At 42.2% G+C, this 25865-nt stretch overlaps 1 protein-coding gene across 3 annotated transcripts in view; it reads right to left on the bottom strand.

Annotated features, from left to right (window-relative positions):
- Positions 1–25865, bottom strand: part of LOC126095282 (cytochrome P450 4C1-like) — a 355750-nt gene that overhangs the window by 315902 nt on the left and 13983 nt on the right. For 2 of the 3 annotated variants that reach the window (XM_049910043.1, XM_049910042.1), the window contains exons 3-4: positions 15922–16012; positions 11364–11549 (exon numbers count right to left, since the gene is read on the bottom strand). In XM_049910043.1, the coding sequence (XP_049766000.1) occupies positions 11364–11549; positions 15922–16012 (277 nt within the window). The remainder of the gene's footprint in view (positions 1–11363; positions 11550–15921; positions 16013–25865) is intronic. The other variant, XM_049910045.1, reaches the window with a different exon arrangement.

Genomic DNA, 25865 nt, shown 5'->3' with positions numbered 1-25865 from the left:
GAATGGCCGTGCGGTTCTAGGCGCTACAGTCTGGAACCGCGCGACAGCTACGGTCGCAGGTTCGAATTCTGCCTCGGGCATGGATGTGTGTGATATCCTTAGGTTAGTTAGGTTTAAGTAGTTCTAAGTTCTGGGGGACTAATGACCTCAGAAGTTAAGTCCCATAGTGCTCAGAGCCATTTGAACCATTTTTTTTGTTATCTTTTCAGCGGTAATCATTCAGAACTATTAAACTCAATTTTTTTTCAAGGGGTGTATCTCACGCTCTTAAAGGCTGTATGGGCGTAAATAAAAAATATGTCTCTTATTTTGCTCTACACTACAACATATTCAAAGCTGAGCAAAATCGAATATAGTTCTTGGGTAAGTCTTTTTGTGAGCCACTGGCGAATGCGCTCTCTCCCTCTCTCGGAGCTGAACCGGCGAGCTGGAAGAAAGTAATGTGGCGTGTAAGCGGTCTGGTGTGTTCGGTATCTGACAAGTGGCCTGGTCGTATGAGCTGTTACGGGAAGTCATGAATTTGTCGCTGTGCTGCGCCGTCAGATACGCAGTGTGTGTCTAAGTGGAAGGTGTAAAACAGTGGGGTTGAAGGACCACAACAGCGCAACCGTACGTAGCTGGGAGGCGGTAGCTGGCAGCAGGCGGACCGTTGTAGGTCGAGGGGCGCATTTTACAGTTGCGTTCCAGTTCCAGGGACCGAAGCGGCCAACAACTTGCAGCCGGAAGCAGCCTTCCCCTGAGCCTTCATTCAAAAGAGCAGTTGAGCGGTTTCCTGGAACGTTACGCCAGAATCCAGTTCTCATGTGACATACTTCCTAGCGTGGTTTTTGTGCACGCAGTTTTTCTTGTACCTCTCCGCCGCTGTGTCGGCAGGAAATTGATGGTGTGTGGTGTTCGAGAAATTATCTTTTCTGAAGGCAAGCCGTTGTTATTGCGACTGGAAACTGTCGTCGCGTTTGGCTAAGCTCAGTCTCCCGTGGGGAAAATGCTTCTAGTGCGTTATGGGTTATTCACTTGCTGTTTTCCCCTGATACATATTTATATTAACGGTTGTAACTAGGCTCTGTTTATGTTTTCTTATTGGCAACGTTACGTAGCGCTCGGTATGAAAATCACTGGCTGTGCCGTGTGCAGTCTGTGGCTAGTTTGCATTGTTGTCTGCCATTGTAGTGTTGGGCAGCGGCAGCTGGATGTGAACAGCGCGTAGCTTTGCGCAGTTGGAGGTGAGCCGCCAGCAGTGGTGGATGTGGGGAGAGAGATGGCGGAGTTTTGAAATTTGTCATGAACTGCTATATATATTATGACTATTAAGGTAAATACATTGTTTGTTCTCTATTAAAATCTTTCATTTGCTAACTATGCCCATCAGTAGTTAGTGCCTTCTGTAGTTTGAATCTTTTATTTAGCTGGCAGTAGCGGCGCTCGCTGTATTGCAGTAACTTGAATAACGAAGGTTTTTGTGAGGTAAGTGATTTGTGAAAGGTACAGGTTAATGTTAGTCAGGGCCATTCCTTTGTAGGGATTTCTGAAAGTCAGATTGCGTTGCGCTAAAAAATATTGTGTGTCAGTTTAAGCACAGTCATGTATAATTTTTCTAAGGGGACGTTACACGGTTTGACGCGTTACAGATTTAACGTTCCTTATTGGGTGTCTTAACACCTAGCGCTGAAATTTTTTTCCTTCTTAGCGCTTATGCGGAAGTTGTATAGAGATTATTAAATAACCTTTCGGTTCGTCGTAGTATATGAGAAGCATTCTGTTGGTCAGGGACCATTAACTGCATTTTCTGTCGTGTGGTTTGGGTACTCTCATGGTTGTTGAATTCTTGCACAATAGTGGGAGTGTTGGTTTAAGTATGGACACAAGGTATTTCGTATACATACTGGATTTTCTGTCTGAACTATCGACAGACAAATAAATGGCTTGGCTGCAGTCCTGTAGATAAAAAAATGATGTTAAATTCCTCAGTCCTCCAGTCCTTCCACTCACTATCATATAAGCGCGCAGGCACCACGCACGTGCAGTTTGGTAGTAGAGCTTAGTTACCTTTGGGAGGTTGGGTTAGTTGACTAAACACGATTTGTTATCTATGTTTCAGCAATTTTGTTACTAGTAATTTTGGTAATAATGTTCTTGTTTTGTCGGAATCTACCTGTGTGCGGGGTGTTTTCAAGTACACTCGCTGGTGATATGGGGTCTCACCCGGTGATGGGGGTCGCCTGCCTGGGGAAGGAGCAACTCAGGTATGAGTTGCGTATTCGCGGTCTTCCGGAGCGCGGAGATGTCAGGCAACTGTGTTCAGGTGTCTGTGGGGCGGCGATCTTCCGGTAGAGGCTACTGGGTAACATGTTGGTCAGGTGAATGCCGCGCTGGAGTGCTGTGGCGCTTGTCTTTCCGATCTTCAGAAAAACCTTGCATTGCTAGAAGTTAGCCCAACTATCGCGAGCACAAATGTACCGAATGCAGGTCCAGGGTACGCACCGAGTTAACCGAATTGAGGATACAGGACTGGTAGTATCAGATTTACAAACAAAGGAGAGGGTTTCAAGTTGTAGTATTGCAGTTACAACTGAAATTGAGTGCTGTAGAATAGGCAGGGGGTACAGGCGGGAGTGGGAAGACAGTGCCTTCTTATCAGAAAAATCGGGAGATTTTTCTAGTACAGGGAGACGGAGTGTGGACAGTGAGTCATGTCATTTTGGTAAATTTGCCAACTCGGATTATAAGTGTGCTGGAAGGAGTGGAGTACCTTGCCATCGACTCTGTGCAACAACTAGTAGTAAAGTTGGTTTTCTGTAATTTAGAGAAGAAGGTTAACGTGTTCCGCGTTCCATGGAGTGTAATATTTCAGATGTTCTATGCTTTGAGTCGACGTTCATTCACCGACATGTTGAGTGCTGGTCCGCCAGGACCTTGGGAGTCTGGGGGAGGCACACACAAGGATTTTGAGGGAGAGGTTCTCGGTCAGGGATAAAAGCGACCTGATGAACCAATATCTTTTTGTGGTCAACACGTGGGAGAGCCATTGACCGAAAGTATACGGGAGGTTCGAACAGCAGCACTTGCTTTTGATGTCCAGCTGTCGGAATCCGAGGCGGTAGCCACTATTGTGCAAGGCGGCACGAAGCCGGAGGACCGCTCCGATTTTTATTCTTGGAGAGGCTTGCCACTTACGATTTAGACCGTTTGTTGACTAGCATTGATGACGCCACGAAATCTGATGAGGCGTGGGTGACAAGAGGGATTTATATAGTTATACGGCAATGACATTGGTAAAGGCGGCGCAACCGTTGACGCCAGTCGCATTAAAGGGAGTTTGCTATTGCTGTGGCGAGCCGGGTCAGCTCTCTCGCGATTGTCGCGGCGACCAGAAAAGGCAATCGAACAGCTGACGTCAGAAGGGAGGCACCCAGTTTCGGTCTTGAATGAGAGTTCCACTCTGTAGCGGAGTGTGCGCTGATAAGAACCTTCCTGGCAGATTAAAACTGTGTGCCGGACCGAGGCAACGACTCGGAACCTTTGCCTTTCGCGGACTAGTGCTCTACCATCTGAGCTACCCAAGAAGTTTCAGCCTTGCATTTCGCTGAATGTTTGCAGTCCGCTGGCATCTGTGGGCGCGGAGCTTAAACACGAGCCATTCTTCGCATTATTAGACTCGAGCAGCATTGTTTGTTTATTAAATTATGAGGGTACTTCCGGTATCGCATTATTTACAAATTTTCCGAATTACAGCCCGTTGCTTTGACTGGGTTGTTGCGTGTTTCCTGTAGGGTTTGTGACTTTTCTTTGCCCTTGGCTGTACTGGTGGCGAAAGGTTTTGGCACTGATTTGTTGTTAGGATGTAATTGTGTTAAAATGACCAGGTCAGTTTTGGATTACTGACGGGGTTTTCAATTTTTTTCTGCCTATCTAGAAGGTTTCCTCTGTGTCGTCACAAATTCTCGGGTGATTTTGGGTAGCGCCGGATTGTAGTGGGTTTGATGTGACTCAGCTGTCCAGGGCTACTTGTTACTTGAGGTGTTGCAGGGGTTTCCAGAGGTTTTTACGGTTAGATGGATAGATTAGGTACGAACAACAACACTGAATATCCTATCCGGCTGCTAGTGCAAGTCAGGCAGTTCTTTTACAGAATATTGCCTCCTAAAATGAAGGCACTGAGTTCGATAGTGGAAAATATGTTGAGTTAGGCTGTTATCCGGCCCTCTGCGTCTCCTTATGCCTCTCTGATTTTCTTGCTGCGAAGAGCAATGGTGAAAGATATAGACGAGAAGATGATTACGGGTTTTGGGTCGTAGGGTGGTTCTAGAGTTCATTCTCCTTCCAAATTTACGTCATTGCTTGTTATGGTTCACAGGGGCTCAGTATTTCATAGTGCTCGATTTGAACCAAGCGTTTTACCAAATTCCCCTGATGGAGGTATACAAGGCGGCCACTGCATGTATCACGGATTAGAACGTGTACGAGTTTATCGGGTGCTCTTGGGGTCGTCAGTGGAAGCGGCTGTTTCATCCAGCTCCTCGATTAGGTGCTGGGCGACATTAACTTCCGATTCGTGTACAACAGCCAGGCCGATGTAGGCGTTTACAGTAGATCCTTCTCTGAATATCTGAACACCTTCATCAGGTCCAGGAGCGATTCAGGAAGGCGGGATTGACAGTGAAACGCTTCAAGGTTAATCTGGCGTATCAGCGGATATCTTTCTCAGGGCATCTGGTCTCGGTCGGAGAGGTGAGGATTCACCACTCGCGAACTCTGTCTATTCACAACTTTCTGTCTCCCAAAACTAAAAACGGAATAGTGAGGTTAATGGGGATGATCAGTTTTTCCCGAAATTCGTTCCCAAGTTCGAGGAAACGGCGACTTCTTTAAATCTGTGGTGTCGGAAAGGAGAGCTCTTCAAACAGAACAAGAGCCAGCAGGCAGCCCTCGATGCCTTAAAGACTGCATCAAGGTGTTGGCTGTCCCAGATTTCAACCGATCTTTCATCTTACAAACTGATGCTTCCAAATCGGGGATAACGGCACTATTGTTGCTGGAGAAAGGCAGAGAGCAAAGGCGAGTCGCCTAAACATCCCGTTCGTTGACGCCCAGTGAAAGTAAATATTCAACGTACGAACTTGAGGCTCTGGCTGTTTTATTTAGAGACTTGAGACAGACAACCAAGCTTGAGGCGGACAACCAAGCCCTCACCTGGATGTTGGCACGGCCTGTTGAAACTGGGGGCATTGCCCGTTGGGTATTACGGATTTCCACTTTAAAATCCTCCGTCAGGCATATAAGGGAATGGGAGCATATGGCGGCCGACACTCTTAGATGAATGTACTGGGAACAGAGCGAGTGTTCTCCCGCCGAGGATCCTGGCAGAGGGGAATTTGATAGTAAGGTGTTTACCGAGGTGCCGTCCTTGTTTACTGATCTAGGTGAGCACCAGGAACAGAGTCAGGAATTTGGGCTTGTCAAGCGTCGTTTGGGAACTGGTAAAAATGTCCTAGGGTAAGGGATGCTCTGCTTCCATACTTGAATGGATAGGCAGTTAAAGATTCGCCTGCCCAGGGTGCTGGTACCAGCTGCATTCTGATACTGAGTTGGTCTTAGAAGGGCATCTGGGATTTTACAGAATGATCCACGGATTAAGGAGTCTTTGACATAATTATCATTGGACAAAGAAGAGAGGAAATTGGAGGGTCGTTGCAGGCAGTGTAAGGTTGTCAATACCAATTCTGATGGATGTAGGGGTTGCTCCAATCGATTTGGGCCGAGCACTCAATAGGGCGTTTGTTTATTGATTATGTAGGGTCACTATCCCGTACCCAAACAGGTCATAAGTTCAGTTCTGTGGCCGTAGAAGCCTTCTCCTGAGTTGTCTGGGTGGTACCGAGTGGAGGGGTGACAGCAGGTGCCAGTGCTAAGGGCCTCAGTAAAATATTTTCCGTTTGGGCTACCCAAGATTCTCATGGTACTATTCCGGAATTTATTTCTTGGGAGTTCCGGAATTCCTGCTTTCAACATGAGATTATGCATGCCACCACAACCCCCTGCAATGCTCAGAAATTCCTTGCAGAAATATTTAAAAGGAACATTAACGCTGCGTTGATTAAACATCACCCTGAAGTCCAGTGGAAGTGGAATTGTTCTCCGTCATGGCTCAGTTTTGCGTTTAACACAGTTTTGCATTTAATATGGCAAGGCATGAAGCTCATCACGCCACCCCAGCATCTCTCATGTTTGCTTATCCTTTGAATTTCCATTATCTAACCTAGGGTCCACCATAAACCTGTTGCCTAAGGAGACCTCTCCCAATGTTTTTAGGGACAACTGTCACCAGACTAAGGTTAACATAAAAAGGATCAAAAGAGAAGCGGTGTGGTACAGCCGCGGCCGATGTCCAGGTAACTTCAAGGTCGCTTTATATGAAGAATTTTTGGGACGAGACAATGGAACAAAGCCTGGGGTAAGTTCCTGCAACGTTTTCTGTACCCATAGTTCATCCTCATAACTCTTTATGTCAGACAGGGCATGACCACAGGGTGACCCGACTCACGTGAAAGCTGGTGGTTCTGCCTAGATAAGTTTTAAACATTTGTAAGCGCTACCCTATGGGTTAAGTTTATGGGGGGGGGGGAGGAGGGAGTCGTGCCGTGAGTTGATAAATGGCTTAAATTCAGCCAGAGGGTCGTGGGCATGGTACTGAGACTCCGCCATCCGCGCACACGCTATCACTCTCTTGGAGCTGAAATGACGAGCGGGAACGAAGTAGTGGAGCAAGCAAGCAGTTGGTTGTGTACGGTCTTTGATACATAGCCTGAGTCGTGCGAGTTGTTGCAGGAAGTTCTGATGTCACTGTGCTGGGCCATCGGATAGTGGGGTACGTCTTGATTGGAGGTGGAAAACAGTGGTTTAGAGAACCATGACAGCGTGACTATATGAAACCACTCGTCCAGTCCTTCCACCTCCTATCCTGTAAGCACGCTGGCATTGGGCATGCTACACCAACATGTTTGCGAGTTTTTCTCTAATGCTTCAGGTTAGCAAGCGCTATCCCTGGAGCGGGGGGAAAGTAATGCATCAATTGATAAACTAGAAAAATATAATCAATGTTATTAATAGGCTAATACTGCTTTCTATTTTCATTTAATTAGTCCTACTTGAGATTACGTACAAAACGCACATATGAGGAAGGCTGTGATATTTACTGATTAAAAGTCTGGTTCCAAGGCTCCATAAAATGTTTACAGATTGTATGTCCCATAATCGGCTGCTAAGTAAAGCCATAAATCTAATCAAAATTCCCTATTGAGTGCATATGACACAGCTAAAAGACAAACTTACTGAGAAAACAGCATTTCAGAAGGAAGGAAAGTGTTTCGACGATATTTTTATTGTAATGCATCACATAAACAACATATTTTCATAACTCACGACAAGAACTTAATTCTACAAAATGTTTACATCCAAAACACCATGTCCAAAAACAGTAGTGAAATAAAACAGAGATGATACTTGGCCAAATCCAACTGCGGAAAAAGTCGGAGACGAAAGCTCGATACCTCGAAAACACAATATTTTCTTAAAAGACATCATAGTCGCCGTTGACTGTATAAAATATTTATTGTTACTATTGCAATTTCGGCCTTATGGCCATTTTCAAGTAGCACTGCAAAATATTGGTTCATTGGTAAAGCAGTAGTATCCCATATGCCTGGCTAGGCACACATTTGATTAGCTTCTCATGGTTGGGATTCACAGACATATAATATTTCTTAAAAGACATCATAGTCTCCGTTGACTGTATAAAATATTTATTGTTACTATTGCAATTTCGGACTTCAGCCATTTTCAAATAACACTGCAAAATATTGGTTCGTTGGTAATGCAGTAGTATCCCATATGCCTGGCTAGGCACACATTTGATTAGCTTCTCATGGTTGGGATTCACAGTCATATAATATTTCTTAAAAGACATCATAGTCGCCGTTGACTGTATAAAATATTTATTGTTACTATTGCAATTTCGGACTTCAGCCATTTTCAAGTAACACTGCAAAATCTTGGTTCGTTGGTAATGCAGTAGTATCCCATATGTCTGGCTAGGCACACATTTGATTAACTTCTCATGGTTGGGATTCACAGTCATATAATATTTCTTAAAAGACAAGTAGGACAAATTAAATGGAAATAAAAAGGAGTATTAGCCTATTAATAACACTGATTATATTTTTCTAGTTTATCAGTTGATGCATTACTTTCCCCCCGCCTTTGAGATAGTTCTTGCTAAGCTGAAGAATTAGAGAAAAACTCGTAAACATGTTGCAGTGTTATTTGAAAATGGCCATAAGACCGAAATTGCAATAGTAACAATAAATATTTTATACAGTCAACGGCGACTATTATGTCTTTTAAGAAATATTATATGACTGTAAATCCCAACCATGAGAAGTTAAACAATATTTTCAATACAATAGAATTATGTAAAAAGGACATAACAATGTCGAGTACAAAACACAGGGACGTTGCTTATCGTAACACACAAACACAATTGCTGATGACAAACTGCCTATTGGCTTCTGTCTCGGGTTCTTCGGCCGACGTTCATCTAATGTTTTTTCTGACGTTTCGCCAGCACGAGTGGCTGGCATTGTCAAAGCTTCACCCTCCATTGCCGGTGGTGAACTGGAGGCGAGCTCGCGGCCGCAGACTATATGTACCTGGCGCGCCAACGTCCGAGGGCTTCTCTGCGGTCATTTCCGGTACGGTTCTCCTCTTGCTACCTGCGACGGTCGTTCGCTGCAGTCAGGAAGCCAGGATCCGTTTACCTTAAGGCTTTCCTCTTTCTTGTTCAAACTGTTCGCGTGTTTTTGGATTTCTACAGCTTCTCTGAACAAGCGCGTGTGATAGTGCTTCTCTACAGCCAGAACTTCCGTGTCGGCGAATTTTATTACGTGCTCGGTCTCATTCAGTGCGTGCTCTGCCACGGCCGATTTCTCCACCTGCCCCACCCTGCAATGTCGCTTATGCTCTTTGATCCTGGTGTTAATGGATCGTCCAGTCATTCCGACATAAACTTTTCCGTGTGTGCAAGGTATACGATATATTCCCGACATTGCAAGTGGATCTCTTTGTCGGGAATATACAACTGTCTGACCATCACACAGAACTTCTAGGGACCACTTTCCGGCCAGCAGTGTCTGCTTACTAGCAACCATAAGAGCAAACACACTCTAACTACCTGCTACACCTCAACTGAACACTTCGTTTCGTAGCTAGCCTGCCCAAGTAAGGTGACCAGGTCCGTGCTATTCATTGGCTGGTCAGAACCAGCTCGAAAGACTACAGGCATAGACGTAAGTGTAGCCAATGTAGTAGAGAAGATGAGGAAATCGGTCAATGTCTTACCGATACAAAAGAAAAGTGCGTGCCAGTAATCGACATGTAAATAAATGGAGCTTATGAGAGATGACGGATCAAAGCAGACATCTTTCAGATTTGATTCTATATATTTGCAAAAAACATATGGGCACTACTTTCGGTCTAGCTTCGAGCTGAAAACTAACTGGTCGGCGAGTATTATTGAAGTAAACTTAGTCATTCTCACAATTTTGGTACTGTCCATATCTTACGTCCGCGAAAAGCAGTTTCAGCTAGTTCATTATTCGTATGTACCTCCTCCCTTGGTTCGAATACATTTAGCATAGGAATAGGATCAGAATGCCTACCACGAGCAACTGTTTATTATTGGTACATCAGGTGGCGATTGTCCATGCCAGTAACCAAAAACCTGGAAAGGCTGGGCTATTGAACCATGTTTTCCAAATAGCATATTAGATAGTAGCAATGTATATTCGTATATGTAAAAATGAGGGTTGCTATGCTTTCAACTGCATACTTTCAAAGTCAGTCTAACGCTAGATTGCCCCTTGTTGTACTGATATTGCTAAGTCGTGGAGTCGCGCAATGAAAACGGCATGACACTTTGAGGTAATGCACATTCGTGGTAAGAAATGAGAACTGCTATGCTTCCATTCACCAATATTCAAACTAAAACAAATATGATATATTTATATGAATGACCAGTAATATTTTCTCGCTGAAATACCAACACCATGGACAAGTGTGTGCATCTGTAGAGAATAACATTGTGACACTTGACATAAACATTGCATTTTTGGTGTTATAATGTATTTTTGCAGACGTTTTAATCATGGAAAGAACACCGAGACACCTGACAAGCATCATAGAACAATTTAGATATGGAGAATATTTCAAGGTCTGTTGTGCCTTACCCCAAGTATTGTACAATAAGAAAACTGTGGACATACACAAGAGCTGCTTAAACTCGTGTGTGTGTGTGTGTGTGTGTGTGTGTGTGTGTGTGTGTGGCTGACATATTTTAAATATGGAAATACTGCAGGTTACCCCCTGAATGTAATTCTTTGGATAAATACTTTTGAACAATGCACAGGAAATGTCAGATCGTGTGGATATTTTTGAGCACGACCTAGATGACTGCTCGTGGGTCATGTTTGATTCGATATTTCATTTTAACAGCCTGTAAGGTATCAGAGTGACTAGCTGTCTCATTTTAATAGTTTCTTAAATGCTAGGTGGTGGGCAAAGAAGGAAAGAGGGGGGGGGGGGGGGGTTTGGGAGAGGGGAGACAAAATGATGTGAAGAAAGGCGGTGTGGTTTGTAATGTGATGGTGACATCATAGATAAGGAGGGGCGTGACTTATGATGTCATGGGTAGTACAGCTATGTAGTTTCTATCCCACAGCAATTTTAAGGAAATCTCTGATCCAGGATCCTCACAGAAATCCTGCTCTATGTAAAAAGTTTATTTTATTTCTTTATCGAATTGAACTACATTACAAACAACCACTGTAACACATTAATGACAAGATTGTAGAGTAGTTTTTTTGTCGTTCTCGAACATCTGATCATCTGCCACTATTTCACCTGTTAACAACACAAACAACAGAGATAGCTGATCAGCTGTGAACAGTTGCCTTTATTTCACCAATTCAAAACAGGAGCAACAGAACTTTTAGAACTAAATAGACCCCTGAAAGTCCTTTCTCATGGGGTTTTGAATGTAAAGTGAGGCTGGCACCCAATGTGGAGCCTACAAAGTGTGGAGAGAAACAGCAGAATGGTTATTTGTATATTAGTGAGGCGTGAAGTGATGTCTAAGAAGGAGGTGAGATATGTGACAGAATATTAGATAGTCGAGACTAAGCACATTACGCTGATAATTCATCTTTCAGCAATGAACATATCTTCTCAGATACACAGTATTGGAATGAATATTCTACTCTTTTCTGATTGCAGTTCACGCCAGAATAGTAAATGATATCGTATTTACTTACCACATATGATGTCCAGGGCACAGCGGGTAATGAACGGGTAGATATCAAACGCTTTTCCATCAGCCTTAGGCTTAAGTTTCTCAACTAGAATCTCTCCATTTTCAGCGAATATTTCGACGAAGTTGTCTAATATGCGGAAGTGGAATGCAGGGGTTATCATTTTACGGTGCATATGCCACTTGGAACCTGTAAACGTAAAACTTGATCTCAGTAACAGTGGACCGTCATCGATATTAGGGGCGAAATAAAGAACAAATTCGAGACCTTTCTGACACCGAATAACAGCCTCCAGTACTTCATGCATTTAGCAGTTCGTGTTCTTTGTGCTCTGGGAGATAGTCAGCCTTCCAACAGCAGCCATCTGAAGACGCACAGCTGCAGCCGTGATGGAAAATAGGTGGGGAGGAAGCGGGAGTGGGAGGCACAGCTACGAAATATAATGCTGTTACGTAAATAAACATGGGTTTTGAAAAAAAATCAGAGAAAAATAATAAAACAATAATTATAATCTATGAACACATAATGAAATTTTCACTGAAGTTGCGTATGTTTTTAGCTCATAATTCGTGTAAAGACGCCCATCGTGTAAAAACGCCCATGCACGCGTTGGTGTGTGTGTGTGTGTGTGTGTGTGTGTGTGTGTATGTGTGTGTGTGTGTGTGTGTGTGTGTGTGTGTGTGAGTGTGTGGGGAGGGTGGGGTGTGAGTGGGGAAGCTTCATCTTTTCCTTCTGTTGTTCATATAATATGGCAACTATTACTAACCAAAGGCCGACAATGCAGAATCGATCTATTTGTGACGTTATGAAATATTTTTAGAGCTTTACTTCTACCAGTGTGAAACTTTTACTGCGACTACCTAATAAAATTTTTGGCTGATCTACATTATACATGTCTTGGTTATAATGTTGTTTTCGATAAAAATTAAATTAAGTTGACTGATATGGACAATCAGCAACCTAATTTTGTTAAGTTGTTTATAATTATGCCAAATAATTTTACCTATTAATTAATCAATCGTACACAATTTAACAGAGATCTGGGGAAGACTGTCCATTTTGCTGTTGTAATTTCGGGCTAAGAATGACTCCAGTGCCGTTTTCTGTCTAAGATCATAATAAATTTAAATAAATACCGCTTGTATCTAATTTTAAATTGAAAGTTCTGTGTAAGTGCACAGAACTAAAAGCTTTAAAAAAAGTCCGACTCAGTCCGAAATAATTCAAAGGATCCAAACAACCAAAAGTTCATTCGTGCCTGGTGTGGGCTGTCCTGCCAGAGTTCTCGACCCGACTCAAAGCACTGACGAAAAATTCTAGTGGTTGCTGTTGTGAAAAAATCTAAGTCTGAAATGCCAAGCTAACTCACTGCCCAGAGAGACACAAATCTCGCTTCATCAAAGTACGCCTCCAGTACACCACCCCCCGAGGACAAAATGGTGGCCCCTTTTATAGACAGCACCCGGATTTCCCCTTCTTTGGGACAAGGAACTCTTAATATCATTCACTAGTCCGATTCACGACTTTTACCATTGTGTGCTCTACTAGAAATAAAGACATCAAAAAATTTGCGATGAGACACTGATTAAAATGATATATTATAATAAATTTGTAGATGATGGAACTCCACCAATCGTAATTCAAGTGAAACCAGTTTTCTCATTATCAGGACTATATTTTTAGAACACTGTGTCTTGAACATTTATTGCATTCATGTAAGTGGCACATCAGCCTCATAGGGGAAAAAGGTGCTCTTTCTGCTGGTGGCATCCAGATTTATGTAGCTCTCACAGAATTTAAATTATGGGCAGACCGTGCAAAAATTTAATTTATTACTCAGAAACGACAATTAAACCCTGAAAACATACCAATTTAAATGTTGTTCATATGTGTGGTTACTTCTTCTAACACATACTGCAATGTTATTTGTGTATCTTTTTTGAATGATTAGTTAAGCTGACTTTAATTGTTTAATTTGTGTGTTTCTCACTGGGTAATTAAATGCATAAATAAATATGTGAGTAGTGCATGCGATTCACCTTGATGTGGATGATATTAGAATAAATTTTTGGATTGCAAATGGTGTTACAGATTCCTTCTTCGCTCATTAACTAATTAGATACCTCACTACCAAAGTCAAACTATAAATAGAAATAATCGTCTACCTGAGCACTTTAATGTGGCCGACCATGGTTTGCTGTAGATTTAGTGGCTTATGTTCAACAATGCGAATAAATGTGTCTCACTATGACGCATTGCGAGAAATGCTAACGACATTCGTCATGTAACGCCCGGACGCTGGTGCGTCTGATAGAAGCCGCTACCACCACGCCCAGGTGCCACGTGCAACAAGTTCCTATCAGACCTCACAGCGACGCACAGACGATCAGCCACGAACTCAAACCACAACTAGCGTCCTTAGTGATCGTTTCAGTTTGTTATACAACGTGATACTTTATCTATCAGTTGTTTGCCGTTTGTTAGCAGCCATAGTGTAATATATTACCTCTTCCAATCCTAAAAAAATAAGAAACTTATCCAGAGTAACTTTCTAGAAAATAGATCTATATACGAAACCTCCTACCGACTAACCCACCGCCTCTCCAAGATCCCGAAATGAACAAAGTTACCAAATAGTACAAAAATCTTTCTTGAGAAATAAGACGATAAATTAATTTAATTAATATCCTTATTTTCACCAGATGCCAGTCGTAAAGTAATATGACATCATGGTTGCTGCACCGCAACAAGCCGACTGAAATAATAGGCTACGAAACATACAACGTACTTAGATTTGGTGCACTTCATAAATGTCATGCAGTATCATTCTAATTTCGACAAGGCGAAACACATAACCCTAATTATATACAACTACTATTGTCACTTCCAAGGTAAGATTTCTTTATTATTTCACTAATACATACGGGCAGATCTGTAAATGGTAATTTCATTGTTGTGACATTGACTACATTTATTATTCTGTGTTTAAGAATTATAAACTAAATTACGCAATACAACGTTTCCTTTGTTTCGTGGCATCGTACAGAAACCAAGTACGAGGTGCATTCAGGTTCTAAGGCCTCCGATTTTTTTTCTAATTAACTACTCACCCGAAATCAATGAAACTGGCGTTAATTCTCGACGTAATCGCCCTACAGACGTACACCTTTTTCACAACGCTGACGCCATGATTCCATGGCAGCGGCGAAGGCTTCTTTAGGAGTCTGTTTTGACCACTGGAAAATCGCTGAGGCAATAGCAGCACGGCTGGTGAATGTGCGGCCATGGAGAGTGTCTTTCATTGTTGGAAAAAGCCAAAAGTCACTAGGAGCCAGGTCAGGTGAGTAGGGAGCATGAGGAATCACTTCAAAGTTGTTATCACGAAGAAACTGTTGCGTAACGTTAGCTCGATGTGCGGGTGCGTTGTCTTGGTGAAAGAGCACACGCGCAGCCCTTCCTGGACGTTTTTGTTGCAGTGCAGGAAGGAATTTGTTCTTCAAAACATTTTCGTAGGATGCACCTGTTACCGTAGTGCCCTTTGGAATGCAATGGGTAAGGATTACGCCCTCGCTGTCCCAGAACATGGACACCATCATTTTTTCAGCACTGGCGGTTACCCGAAATTTTTTTGGTGTGCTTCCATTGAGCTGACTGGCGCTTTGTTTCTGGATTGAAAAATGGCACCCACGTCTCATCCATTGTCACAACCGACGAAAAGAAAGCCCCATTCATGCTGTCGTTGCGCGTCAACATCGCTTGGCAACATGCCCCACGGACAGCCATGTGGTCGTCCGTCAGCATTCGTGGCACCCACCTGGATGACACTTTTCGCATTTTCAGGTCGTCATGCAGGATTGTGTGCACAGAACCCACAGAAATGCCAACTCTGGAGGCGATCTGTTCAACAGTCATTCGGCGATCCCCCAAAACAATTCTCTCCACTTTCTCGATCATGTCGTCAGACTGGCTTGTGCGAGCCCGAGGTTGTTTCGGTTTGTTGTCACACGATGTTCTGCCTTCATTAAACTGTCGCACCCACGAACGCACTTTCGACACATCCATAACTCCATCACCACATGTCTCCTTCAACTGTCGATGAATTTCAATTGGTTTCACACCACGCAAATTCAGAGAACGAATGATTGCATGCTGTTCAAGTAAGGAAAACGTCGCCATTTTAAGTATTTAAAACAGTTCTCATTCTCGCCACTGGCGGTAAAATTCCATCTGCTGTACGGTGTTGCCATCTCTGGGACATATTGACAATGATCGCGGCCTCATTTTAAAGCAATGCACATGTTTCTATCTCTTTCCAGTCCGGAGAAAAAAAAATCGGAAGCCTTAGAACTTGAATGCACCTCGTACAAATCGAATCGTTATATTGTTTCCAGAACCGTCTCCAGGACGAACCATCTCTGACCATTAAGTGATCTTTGACTTTGTAATTTATTAAACAGCATTTGTTGATAAATAGTATCCTTAAGGTATATTTATGATAGTCAACTGAATTTCCGTAATTCCTGCTTCTGACTTAGTGAAAACTCTGATACAGGCTTCTTACCTGTGCTGGTGAGGAGGCCCTGCCCCAGCCACGGGTACAGGAAGGCGTAGAAGTGGGACTTGTCTATTATCTCGCTGCTGGACAGTACTTTCTGAAACATCGGGAAATATAAATCAGATTTTATATAGCTGGTAAGCTTCATGAATGGATAACTGCAACAACTAACTGAAACAACAACAACCTTTCGACTGGTTTACGTTCATCGCTCATTTGTTTTTAAAACGTGGTATTTCTTTGTATACAGGGTGTATCATAATTAATGGCGTAAACGCATACAGTTGAAAGTACACGATACTAGAAGCAAAAAAGTCTTAGTAAACATAGGGTCGAAAATGCATACCTGAAGAGCTACAAGCATTTTTTCGTCTTCGATACTGTGAAGCAAATCTCTTCTACTGCAAGGTCTTTGCTTTCCATATTCTGAAAGTGATAGTATGGACCAAAATAAGAAAAAGTCCAGCAAACATGTGCTCTAAAACACTACCTTAAAAGTTACGAGCAATTTATCATTAGAAGAGTTGTGTTTCAAAGTAGCAAAGATGAATAAGTGCTCATAGCTCTTAACAAATGCATTTTTGACCACATGTTTACTGGACCTTTTTTTCTTGTTTTGGTCCATACTACCAGTTACCAAAATATGGAAAGCAAAGAACTTGCAGTAGAAGAGATTTGTTTCACAGTATCGAAGATGAAAAATTGCTTGTAGCTCTTAAGGTATGCATTTTCGTCCCTATGTTTAGTGAGACTTTTTTGCTTCTAGTATCTTGTACTTTAAACTGTATGCGTTTACGCCATTAGTTATGATACACCCTATATTTAATAGTTGGCGCACTGAATAAAATGTTTTGCACGCAACCTTCCGTACTTTTCATTCTTCACTGCTCGCTGTAGCAATAGGTGCTTTTGGATGTTCTGGAGAATGTGATTCTTCGGGTTTTCCCAGCAGTACATCATCAGCGAAAAGATCTCGTGCAGACATCAATATCGTCTTGACCCGCACGCACGTGTTTGTCAACAACAAGCGGCCAGTCTTTCCCAAGAACGAGCCAGGACGGACGTCGTAATGGGAGGCAGCTAATAATAGACGCATTGCGTAACAGCAAACGTCGAGGTTACAGCGTTTGAAAAGCGGCGACCTACAGCGAGTGGATTACGGTGGATGAAGTAAAGACCGCCTAAGGTATGATCAGCTGCGCAGTTAATTAGAAGTCAGACAAGCTCTCCCTCCCTCACCCTCCAGCCACCACCGTCTCCCTACTATCCCCTGACGCTTTCCCATACGGCTGACAATGGAGAAGCAGCGTCATACCCCTGGATCCGATCATCAATACTGATTGATATCAGATGACTAGATTCGGAAACCACACCAACTTTATTTCCTAATTCTCTATATTCTCTTGATTTATATCGTTCATGTCCAATTTCATCCCGTATCGTGCTCCAAATATACGTTCGTAAGCTTCGTTGCCTTTTTATCGCCTCCTGTAATCTGCCCCTCATTCGTTAAACGTTATTCCCTCGATAGAAAAAGTGATTCACGTCTTCCACTGCCACTTCTACAGTTTAGGTATCTATTGAAAGTCAGTGATGTGGGAATTCTGTACTTCTTCGGGACTGAAATCACGGAAGACGAAGCACTCCTGCACTCCAGCAAGGGTACTGGTAAGTATTCGATGTGGCCAATTCCAGGTGGTAATAATGAAAGTGCTACTACTCACAGATGTCCAGTGCGTGCCGTAATGATCGTATGGCGGCGAGACTTGGTAGACATTCTGATGCGTTAATGCGGAACCGTTTTACGTTGGAAAAAATATTTAGTTCCAGTTTCGGCCACCTTGTGGAAACCTGGTGCTGTGAATGTAAGAAAGACTTATAGAAATTTTCCTGTATCCTAATGGATTAGGAACTGAACATGGGGAGAAAAGGTCAAACAAGCGAGAAAGGTATGATGCTAATTCTATTATTAACCACTGCTTACATAGTTTGTTCAACATGAGCGCCGGACATGACGAGTTGCTGCATAGTTTCATATTTGCACCTGGTGGCCAAATTTGGAACTAATTTTTTGACGGCGTAAATCGGTTCCGCATTACCGCATTAACATATCTACTAAGTTTGGCTGACATACAACGGTTACAGATCAAAAGCTACATACCACAGCGTACCTCTATGTGTAGTTGCACTTTAATACTAATCACCAAGAACTATTCCGGGCCGGCCGCGGTGGTCTAGCGGTTCTGGCGCTGCAGTCCGGAACCGCGGGACTGCTACGGTCGCAGGTTCGAATCCTGCCTCGGGCATGGGTGTGTGTGATGTCCTTAGGTTAGTTAGGTTTAAGTAGTTCTAAGTTCTAGGGGACTTATGACCTAATATGTTGAGTCCCATAGTGCTCAGAGCCATTTTTTTGAACTATTCCGGTATACGCCTTACGTAATCAAGGAAACGACAAAAAAAAATTGAGATCTGTATATGGGGCATAGATGCCATTTCTCATAACGTAAGATGACTTTATGCTGTTATACCTGCCTCAGTCACTGAAGTCTGAGAAACCATTATTCGCTTTTATGCTACTTCTATTAACGTTTGTCTTTATTTTATTTACTGTCAATACACATTTCGTTCTTAGTAGGTAGCTGATATCATTCTTCTATAACATACTTATTCTCATTCAGAGAGGTAAAGTCATTAACCTTCATATTAGCATCTCACCTCTTGATTTTATTTTAGGGATGGTGGGGGTGGTGTCGGTAACTTATATGGATCACCTCATAACTAATCACATAACGAACAGAGTCCAAGCGGAAGGCCACGCACTTTCTCGCAGCCCTTTTTAATAAAACCTTGTCTTTCCAAATTTTCTACTTTTCATATTTTTCCCTCTTTTTGTAGATGCTGTTAATCATTTGTCTATACATATTCTTCAAAAGACTTGTAGTATCGTTTTTCTACAGTATACTTTCTACAGTATACTTGACGTAAATTCCATAGTGACAGTCCATTTTATTTATACTTTTTTCTTGAATTAGCTGTAGATAAAAATCGATTCTACATCTACATATATACTATGCAAGTCACATTATGGTACATGGCGGAGGATACTTTGGGTGCCACTGGAGATCGCTGGGATCTCTGTGACGCTCTCGCGCTTTTTAAATGAACCTGGATCTTCTCTATTTTCCCTATCAATTCTATCTCGTACGGATTTTAGACTGATGAGACATATCAAATACTGGCTGAACGAGTGATTTTAAAGCAACTTCCTTCGTTAACGGACTACTTTATCTGAGTATTCTTCCAATGAATCTCAATTTGGCATCTGTGGGAAGCGACCTTCGAGTTTCGTTTGCTAGTGTGAGGCGATAGGCTAATGAATTATTTGCTGAACTCTGAATTCTATTATAAATTCCTACAGTGTGATTCTTGTGCGCTTAATGACATTTAACTATGCAATACAGGCTTCTGTTGAAGAATCGGATTGGGTGAGGTCGCTTGCCTCATAGAAAGTAGTGTTCTTGTTGTTGATGTTGTTGTTGTGATCTTCAGTCTAGAGACTGGTTTGATGCAACTCTCCATGCTACTATATGCTGTGCAATCTTCTTCATCTCCAAGTAACTACTGGACCCTACATTCCTCTGAGTCTGCTTAGTATATTCATCTCTTGGTCTCCCTCTATGATTTTCCCCTCCACGCTGCCCTCCAATACTAACTTGGTGATCCCTTGATACTTCAGACCATGTGCTACCAATCGATCCCTTCTTCTAGTCAAGTTGTGCCACAAATTCCTCTTCTTCCCAGTTCTATTCAGTACCTCCTCATTTGTTACAAGATCTACCCATATAATCTTCAGCATTCTTCTGTAACCTCACATTTCGAAAGCTTCTATTGTCTTCTTGTCTAAACGATTTATCGTCCATGTTTCACATCCATACGTGGCTGAACGGCTGGAATGCAAGTGTCTCCTTTTTATCAGGAACCTAGTGCGGCGTGCCACCCCACTGGTGTGGCTGTCCAATCGCAACACTGTAACAAATTTTTCACCAATGGGCGCTACTTCCGCTCGATTGTGAATGAGTGGGAAACACCACATATGTCACGTTGATCTGGCCAATCGTGGTCGCCTGTGGGAGTCGCCACTCGTCCGAAGAACCTTCCAGACGCCAGCGTCTAAATGGACACAATCCGCCCCTCTGTCTCATGCTCAAAAAATATCGAGTGGGGAATACTCGGAGATACATTCCTTTCTAGTAAAGTCGCTTACGACGTTTTCGTGAGTCCAGGGCGATGGGGAAACAGTGTCTCCCTGCGTTATTCACTTCGGGGAGATATTTTGCTTGCCTCGCATTGTCCTGCTGGAAATGCCACCTGCCTGCCGGGCGGCATCAAAGTGCCGCCGCTGGAGACTGCCCTGGTAGTGCCAACACCCCTGGAGTGCTGGAGGTTGTAAAATTCGACCTTCGGGCTAACACGCTTCTGGATTCCCGCCACCGGCACCCTGAGTGTAATCCCGCAAGAAACTCTACCCGCAAAAATTATTTGCACTTGTCGCAATGCAGCACTTTCTCATTGCTCATTCTTCAGCCATCCCTGGCAGCATAGAACGATGAACCACAAATTTGTTCACATCCATGCTGCTACTTGTCATTACTGCCATAATTAGTTATTCAAAACTTCAAAGTGGCGTTTGACGTGGGCGTTGCACTCCCAGTGCATAGCCCATACAGGTTGCCACCTTGCATCTGCCTTAACCGAGATTTATTTTATGTTGTCATTACACTTTAAATCGTCCAGTACATATGGAGATAGATATGTTATGGTTGTAATTCTATTGTATCTCTACGCCATGCAAAGTGAAATTGATGTCTACTGATTTATGTCCTTTGTTTTTCCTTCTCTTCGCCTGTGTGCAGCTCTATTTAGGAAGCTACAACAGCAAGAATTCGACTGATAATGTAACTGGAAATAAGAATTAAGAAACGCTTCAGTCACAAATTTTCGTGTTTTATTAAGTACACGATGCATTTCAGTCCCTGTGGGTCCATCCCCAGGCGTAAGTATATGATTTGTTTTGCTCTTGAACGAGGTGAAATGCATGTTCCTGTCACGAAAACATCTGATGTTAGGTAATGAATCTCGTAAATCTAAGGCGGAGAATATGTGCGAAATAGTGGAAAAAATGAACAGCGTAAAATTACAGAATAATCCAAGAAAAGCGTTTTTACGTTTTTAACACGATCATACTCGAACATTGGTTTTTCCATCCTGTTCATATATATCACTTCACTCAAGGGGCACGTTTGGAGAAACATTTTTGTAAACACTTTACAGATGTTGTTCTGCATGGTGTGATAGAAGAGGAATTCATTCGTAGTGCCAGAAATCTAATTATTAATCAATCGACATACGCAGGGGATAACCTTAGATACGTCTGTAAAATAACTGAAATAACTGCGGTTTGCGAAATCTGTCTGTCATAGATTCTGTTTTTTTTTTTATTTTATGGAGGTATATCTCTAGGTGTCCTAACAGATTAAGGGTCTTACCAGTGACTTCATTATGCAGTGCTACCAAATTGGTTTCTAACTGTTGAGGATATGTTTCGTTTCCAACATACATTGTACAGTAACTGATTTTCCGAAGCGGTTTCGCCTGAAAGCATTTATTTGTTTTTGAGAACGGATTTTGAAGTTTCTGCCTGTTTCTGTGCGACATTTTTCTATTTTCGGGTTATAGATTTTTGCCCTCATAGACTTTGGACCTCACCTTGAGTATACGTGTAGGTAGAAACTCCTTTACAGTTTTTATTAATTCAGACAATATATATCACCTAAATGTAATGTCTTGCATGTGTACTGATTTTTCATTACATTCTCAAAATTCCGAAACTCTAGACGAGAGGAAACGGCATTTATGCATGTATATTGTTATCTGTCTCAAAACTGTACGCTTAAAGAATTATTTTATTGTTAACGCTGTTTCTGTCCCAGATCTCAGTTGATCTGTTAGTTTAGAAGAGCGATAACTAGTAAGATTTCATTTCGTTTCAGGATTCTGATACGATTCAGCGGATTCTGATGAAGTTATCTATGGCTGTTTAAGGCCAGAAGTACGTGTTGAGTGTAAATAACGGAGTCAATGCTTTCCTATAATGACTGTTTATCACCAATTTAGAAAGCAATGGAGGAAGTTGTTGTTGTTGTGGTCTTCAGTTCGAGGACTAGATCGATGAAGTTCTCCACGCTGGTCTGCTTTGTGCGAGCCCCGTCGTCTCTACAGAATTACCACAACCTACAGCCATCTGAACGTACAGTACTTACTGTATTCATCAAACTTGGTCTCCCTCTGCCGTACCCCCACTCCCCGCATTTATCCCCTCCCCCCCCCCCCCCAACCCTCCCGCCTTACACATAACATACAGTTCCCTCTACTGCCTCGATGCCATAAGACCCGTGTTACCAGCTGATCCCCTCTTTTAGTCAAATTGTACCACACATTTCTTTTTTACTCAATTGATCTTGTAATTCTTCATCAGGTACTCGATGTAACACATCTTATCTTCAGCATTCTTCTATAGAAACACGTTTAGAAAGCTGCGAGTAGTACTCTCCTGTCTGAACCGCTTTTTCTCCACGTTTCACTTCCATACAAGGCCAGACTTCAGACAAATATCTTCAGACAAGATTTCCTAACGTTTTAATTAATATTATGCGTTAATAAATTCCTGTTTTTCAGAAATACTTTTCGCGATGTTACCGGTTAGCATTTTACATCCTGTCCACTTGACCTCGTCAGTTATTTTGATGCCCCAGTAGCAAAACTCATGTGCTACATTTAGTGTCTCATTTTCTAATCCAGTTCCCTCAGCATCGCCTTATTTAATTCAACGCTATTCCTCTATTCCATACTCTTGTTTTACTTTTGTCGATGTTCATAATGGAATAAGTTTTCTAGACACCATCCATTCTGTTCAACTGCTGTTTGAAGTATTTTACCCACTATGAAAGATTTACAATGTCATCACCAGACCGCAAAGTTTTTATTTCTTGTATCTGAACTTCAATTTCAGTTACTCCTTGGTTTCCTTCACCGTTAGCTCGATGTGCAGATTGAATAACATCGGGGTAATTACAACTCTGTCTCGTTCCCATCTCAACTGTGGCTTCTCGTTGATGTCTTTAGATACTTATAACTACACTACAGTCTGGTATCCGTCGAAGTTAATAACCTTTCACTCCCTGTACTTTACCTCTGTTACCTTCAAGATTTCAAAGAGTGTATTGTAGTCAATATTATTATGAACTATCTAGATATCTCCACAAGCTATAAACGTCTGTTTAACTTTCTTCGATCTGTTTTCAAGGATAAGTTGTAGGGTAAATTTTGTCTCGCCTCCACCCGCATTTCCTCGGAACCCAAACTGTTCTTCCCATAAGTCATTGTCCCCCAATATTTCTGTTCTTTTTGTAAGTAATTAGTGACAATAATTATCAACCATTACTTATTAAACTGATGGTTCATTTACATGTGTCAGCACCTGTCCTCCTTGGAATTGGAACTGTTATATTCGCTGGCCGGTGTGGCCGAGCGGTTCTAGGCGCAGGTACGAATCCTGCCTCGGGCATGGATGTGTGTGATGTCCTTAGGTTAGTTAGGTTTAAGTAGTTCTAAGTTCTAGGGGACTGATGACCTCAGATGTTAAGTCCCATAGTGCTGAGAGCCATTTTTGAACTGTTATATTCTTCCTGAATTCTGAGAATATTTCGCTTGTCTCATATATCTAGCACGCCACGTGGAAAGATTTTGTGATGATCAGCTTTCCCAAGGATTTAAATAATTCTGAGGCAATGCCATGAATGTACGATAAGGGGAAGTGCTGCTAGAGTCTCACACTGTACGTTGCCATGAAAAATCAATACACGTTTGTAGGCCCTAAACATTAGCAAACTGCTGTTTACAATTGTCTCTTGTTCTTAATTTCCGCCGTGTCCACGTAAAAGTTGTTTAAAATAGTAAATATTACACTGATTTCGTGAATAACACAGTGTAAAGAAGGCATTCTCGGACTTTTTTCTGGTCTTAAAGGCATATTTGATCCAGTAATACGACGCATTTGGCCTCTTTATGTAATTTTCTTTATGTTATACGGTTCGAATAACCAAGAAGCCAAGTATGTGATGTGGAAAGGCTGCTTTCATAGTCCAGCAGTTTTTCTCTTCGCGAAAATACTGAGAACATACGTTACTATGTCTGCAAGAATTGCAATGTTTCCTTCTCACAGCGCTTTTCGAGTTGTGTTGATAGGAAATCTTATATCAAATTACGGAAATAAAATCATTACAGTAAAAGTAACACCACAACTAAAATTCGTGTATATGAAAGAATATATAGGTTTAACGAGTCGACCTGCGAATGAAATGTGATTCCTTTACACATTAGAGTATAATCAGAACGACTAATATACCTGTAAATGATGCAAGCTTCTATATTTTATCAGAACACTTCCACCGGAAGCTAGTATTTGACTCTATTAACATGGCGGAGGCAGCTTCTAGTTCATGACACCTTTCCTTAATATACCTCCAGGGCCAATGTCATCCACGGAGCGCTCTCTTGCCCTTGCTTTGGGAAACTGCCCCCCAAAAGCGGAGGAATCAGCAGTGATCAACGGCTTGAGGTTGCAGAAGGCAACAGAAATCACTGCACTGAAGATATCTAACGTGTACTCACTGGAAATGTGACCTGTAATTGAAAAAGTGTCATGATGACTCTCCACAAGCAAAAGATTCTCAACTCTTCCCCTATTCGTATCTGCGAGAGGGGATTGCTAAGGGTGAGATAACCGTGGGAAAAGGATCGAATATACAACGAAAGGATAACGTTCTACGAGTCGGGGCCTGGAATATTAGAAGTTTTAACATGGTAGCGAAGATAGAAAATCTGAAAAGGCAAATGTTAAGGCTAGTATATGTGTGCTTAAGGAGTCTATGGGGAAATGGAAAGAAGACAAAGGTTTCTGATCACATGAGTATAAGGTAATATCAACGGCAGCAGAAAATGGTGTAACGGGAGTAGTATTAGTTATAAATAGGAAGTTAGGACAGAGAATGATTTACTGGGAAGATTTCAGTATCAGGGTTGTTCTCATCGGAATCGATAGCACAGCAACAACGACGACAATAGTTCAGTTACACATGCCGTCGCAAGAACGAGACGTAGAGACAGAGAAAGTATATGAGTCATGGGGGACTGGAAAGCGCTTATGCGGTTGTAGGGGAAGAAGCAGAAGAAAGGGTTACGAGAGAATATTGGCTTAGTAGTAGGAATGAGAGAGGAAAGAAAAAACTAATTGATTTTTGTAATAAATTTCAGCTACTAACAGCGAGTACTCTGTTCAAGAATCACAAAAGGGGGAGGAGGTATACAAGTAAAATGCCGAGAGATACGAGAAGATCCCAGTTACATTACAGCATGGTCAGACAGAAATTACGAATTCAGATCCTGGATCGTAAGGCGCACCCAGGATCAGGTATAGACTCAGATCACAATTTAGAGACAATGAACAGTAGGCTGAGGTTTAAGAGACTAGTTAGGAAGAATCACTACGCAAAGAACTTTAATGCGGAAATGATAAGGAATGAAGGGACTTGCTTGAAATTCTTCGAGGTTATACACCCTTGACGACCCTAGAAATTCTCCACGTTTGCGGTATACATATCAGAAAATAAAACCTTTGGTTAAAAAGTAGTTTGACGGCACCGAAAAAGGCCGAAAACAATGATCCACCTGAAAGCCACCAATAAAATATGTGGTGTAGTAAAATTTGTTATTTGGATGTTCTGTTGAGTAGTAATCAGTTCGTTACACTCGCTCCTTGTGAACACATATCTCTAATCTTGTGCTCTTTTCCTGTTTAGATTTGAGACATCGGTGATACTGCCGCATCACGC

Source organism: Schistocerca cancellata, chromosome 8 (assembly GCF_023864275.1).
Source record: "Schistocerca cancellata isolate TAMUIC-IGC-003103 chromosome 8, iqSchCanc2.1, whole genome shotgun sequence".
Taxonomy (NCBI): Eukaryota; Metazoa; Arthropoda; class Insecta; order Orthoptera; family Acrididae; genus Schistocerca; species Schistocerca cancellata.
This window is presented reverse-complemented; position numbering and strand designations above follow the sequence as displayed.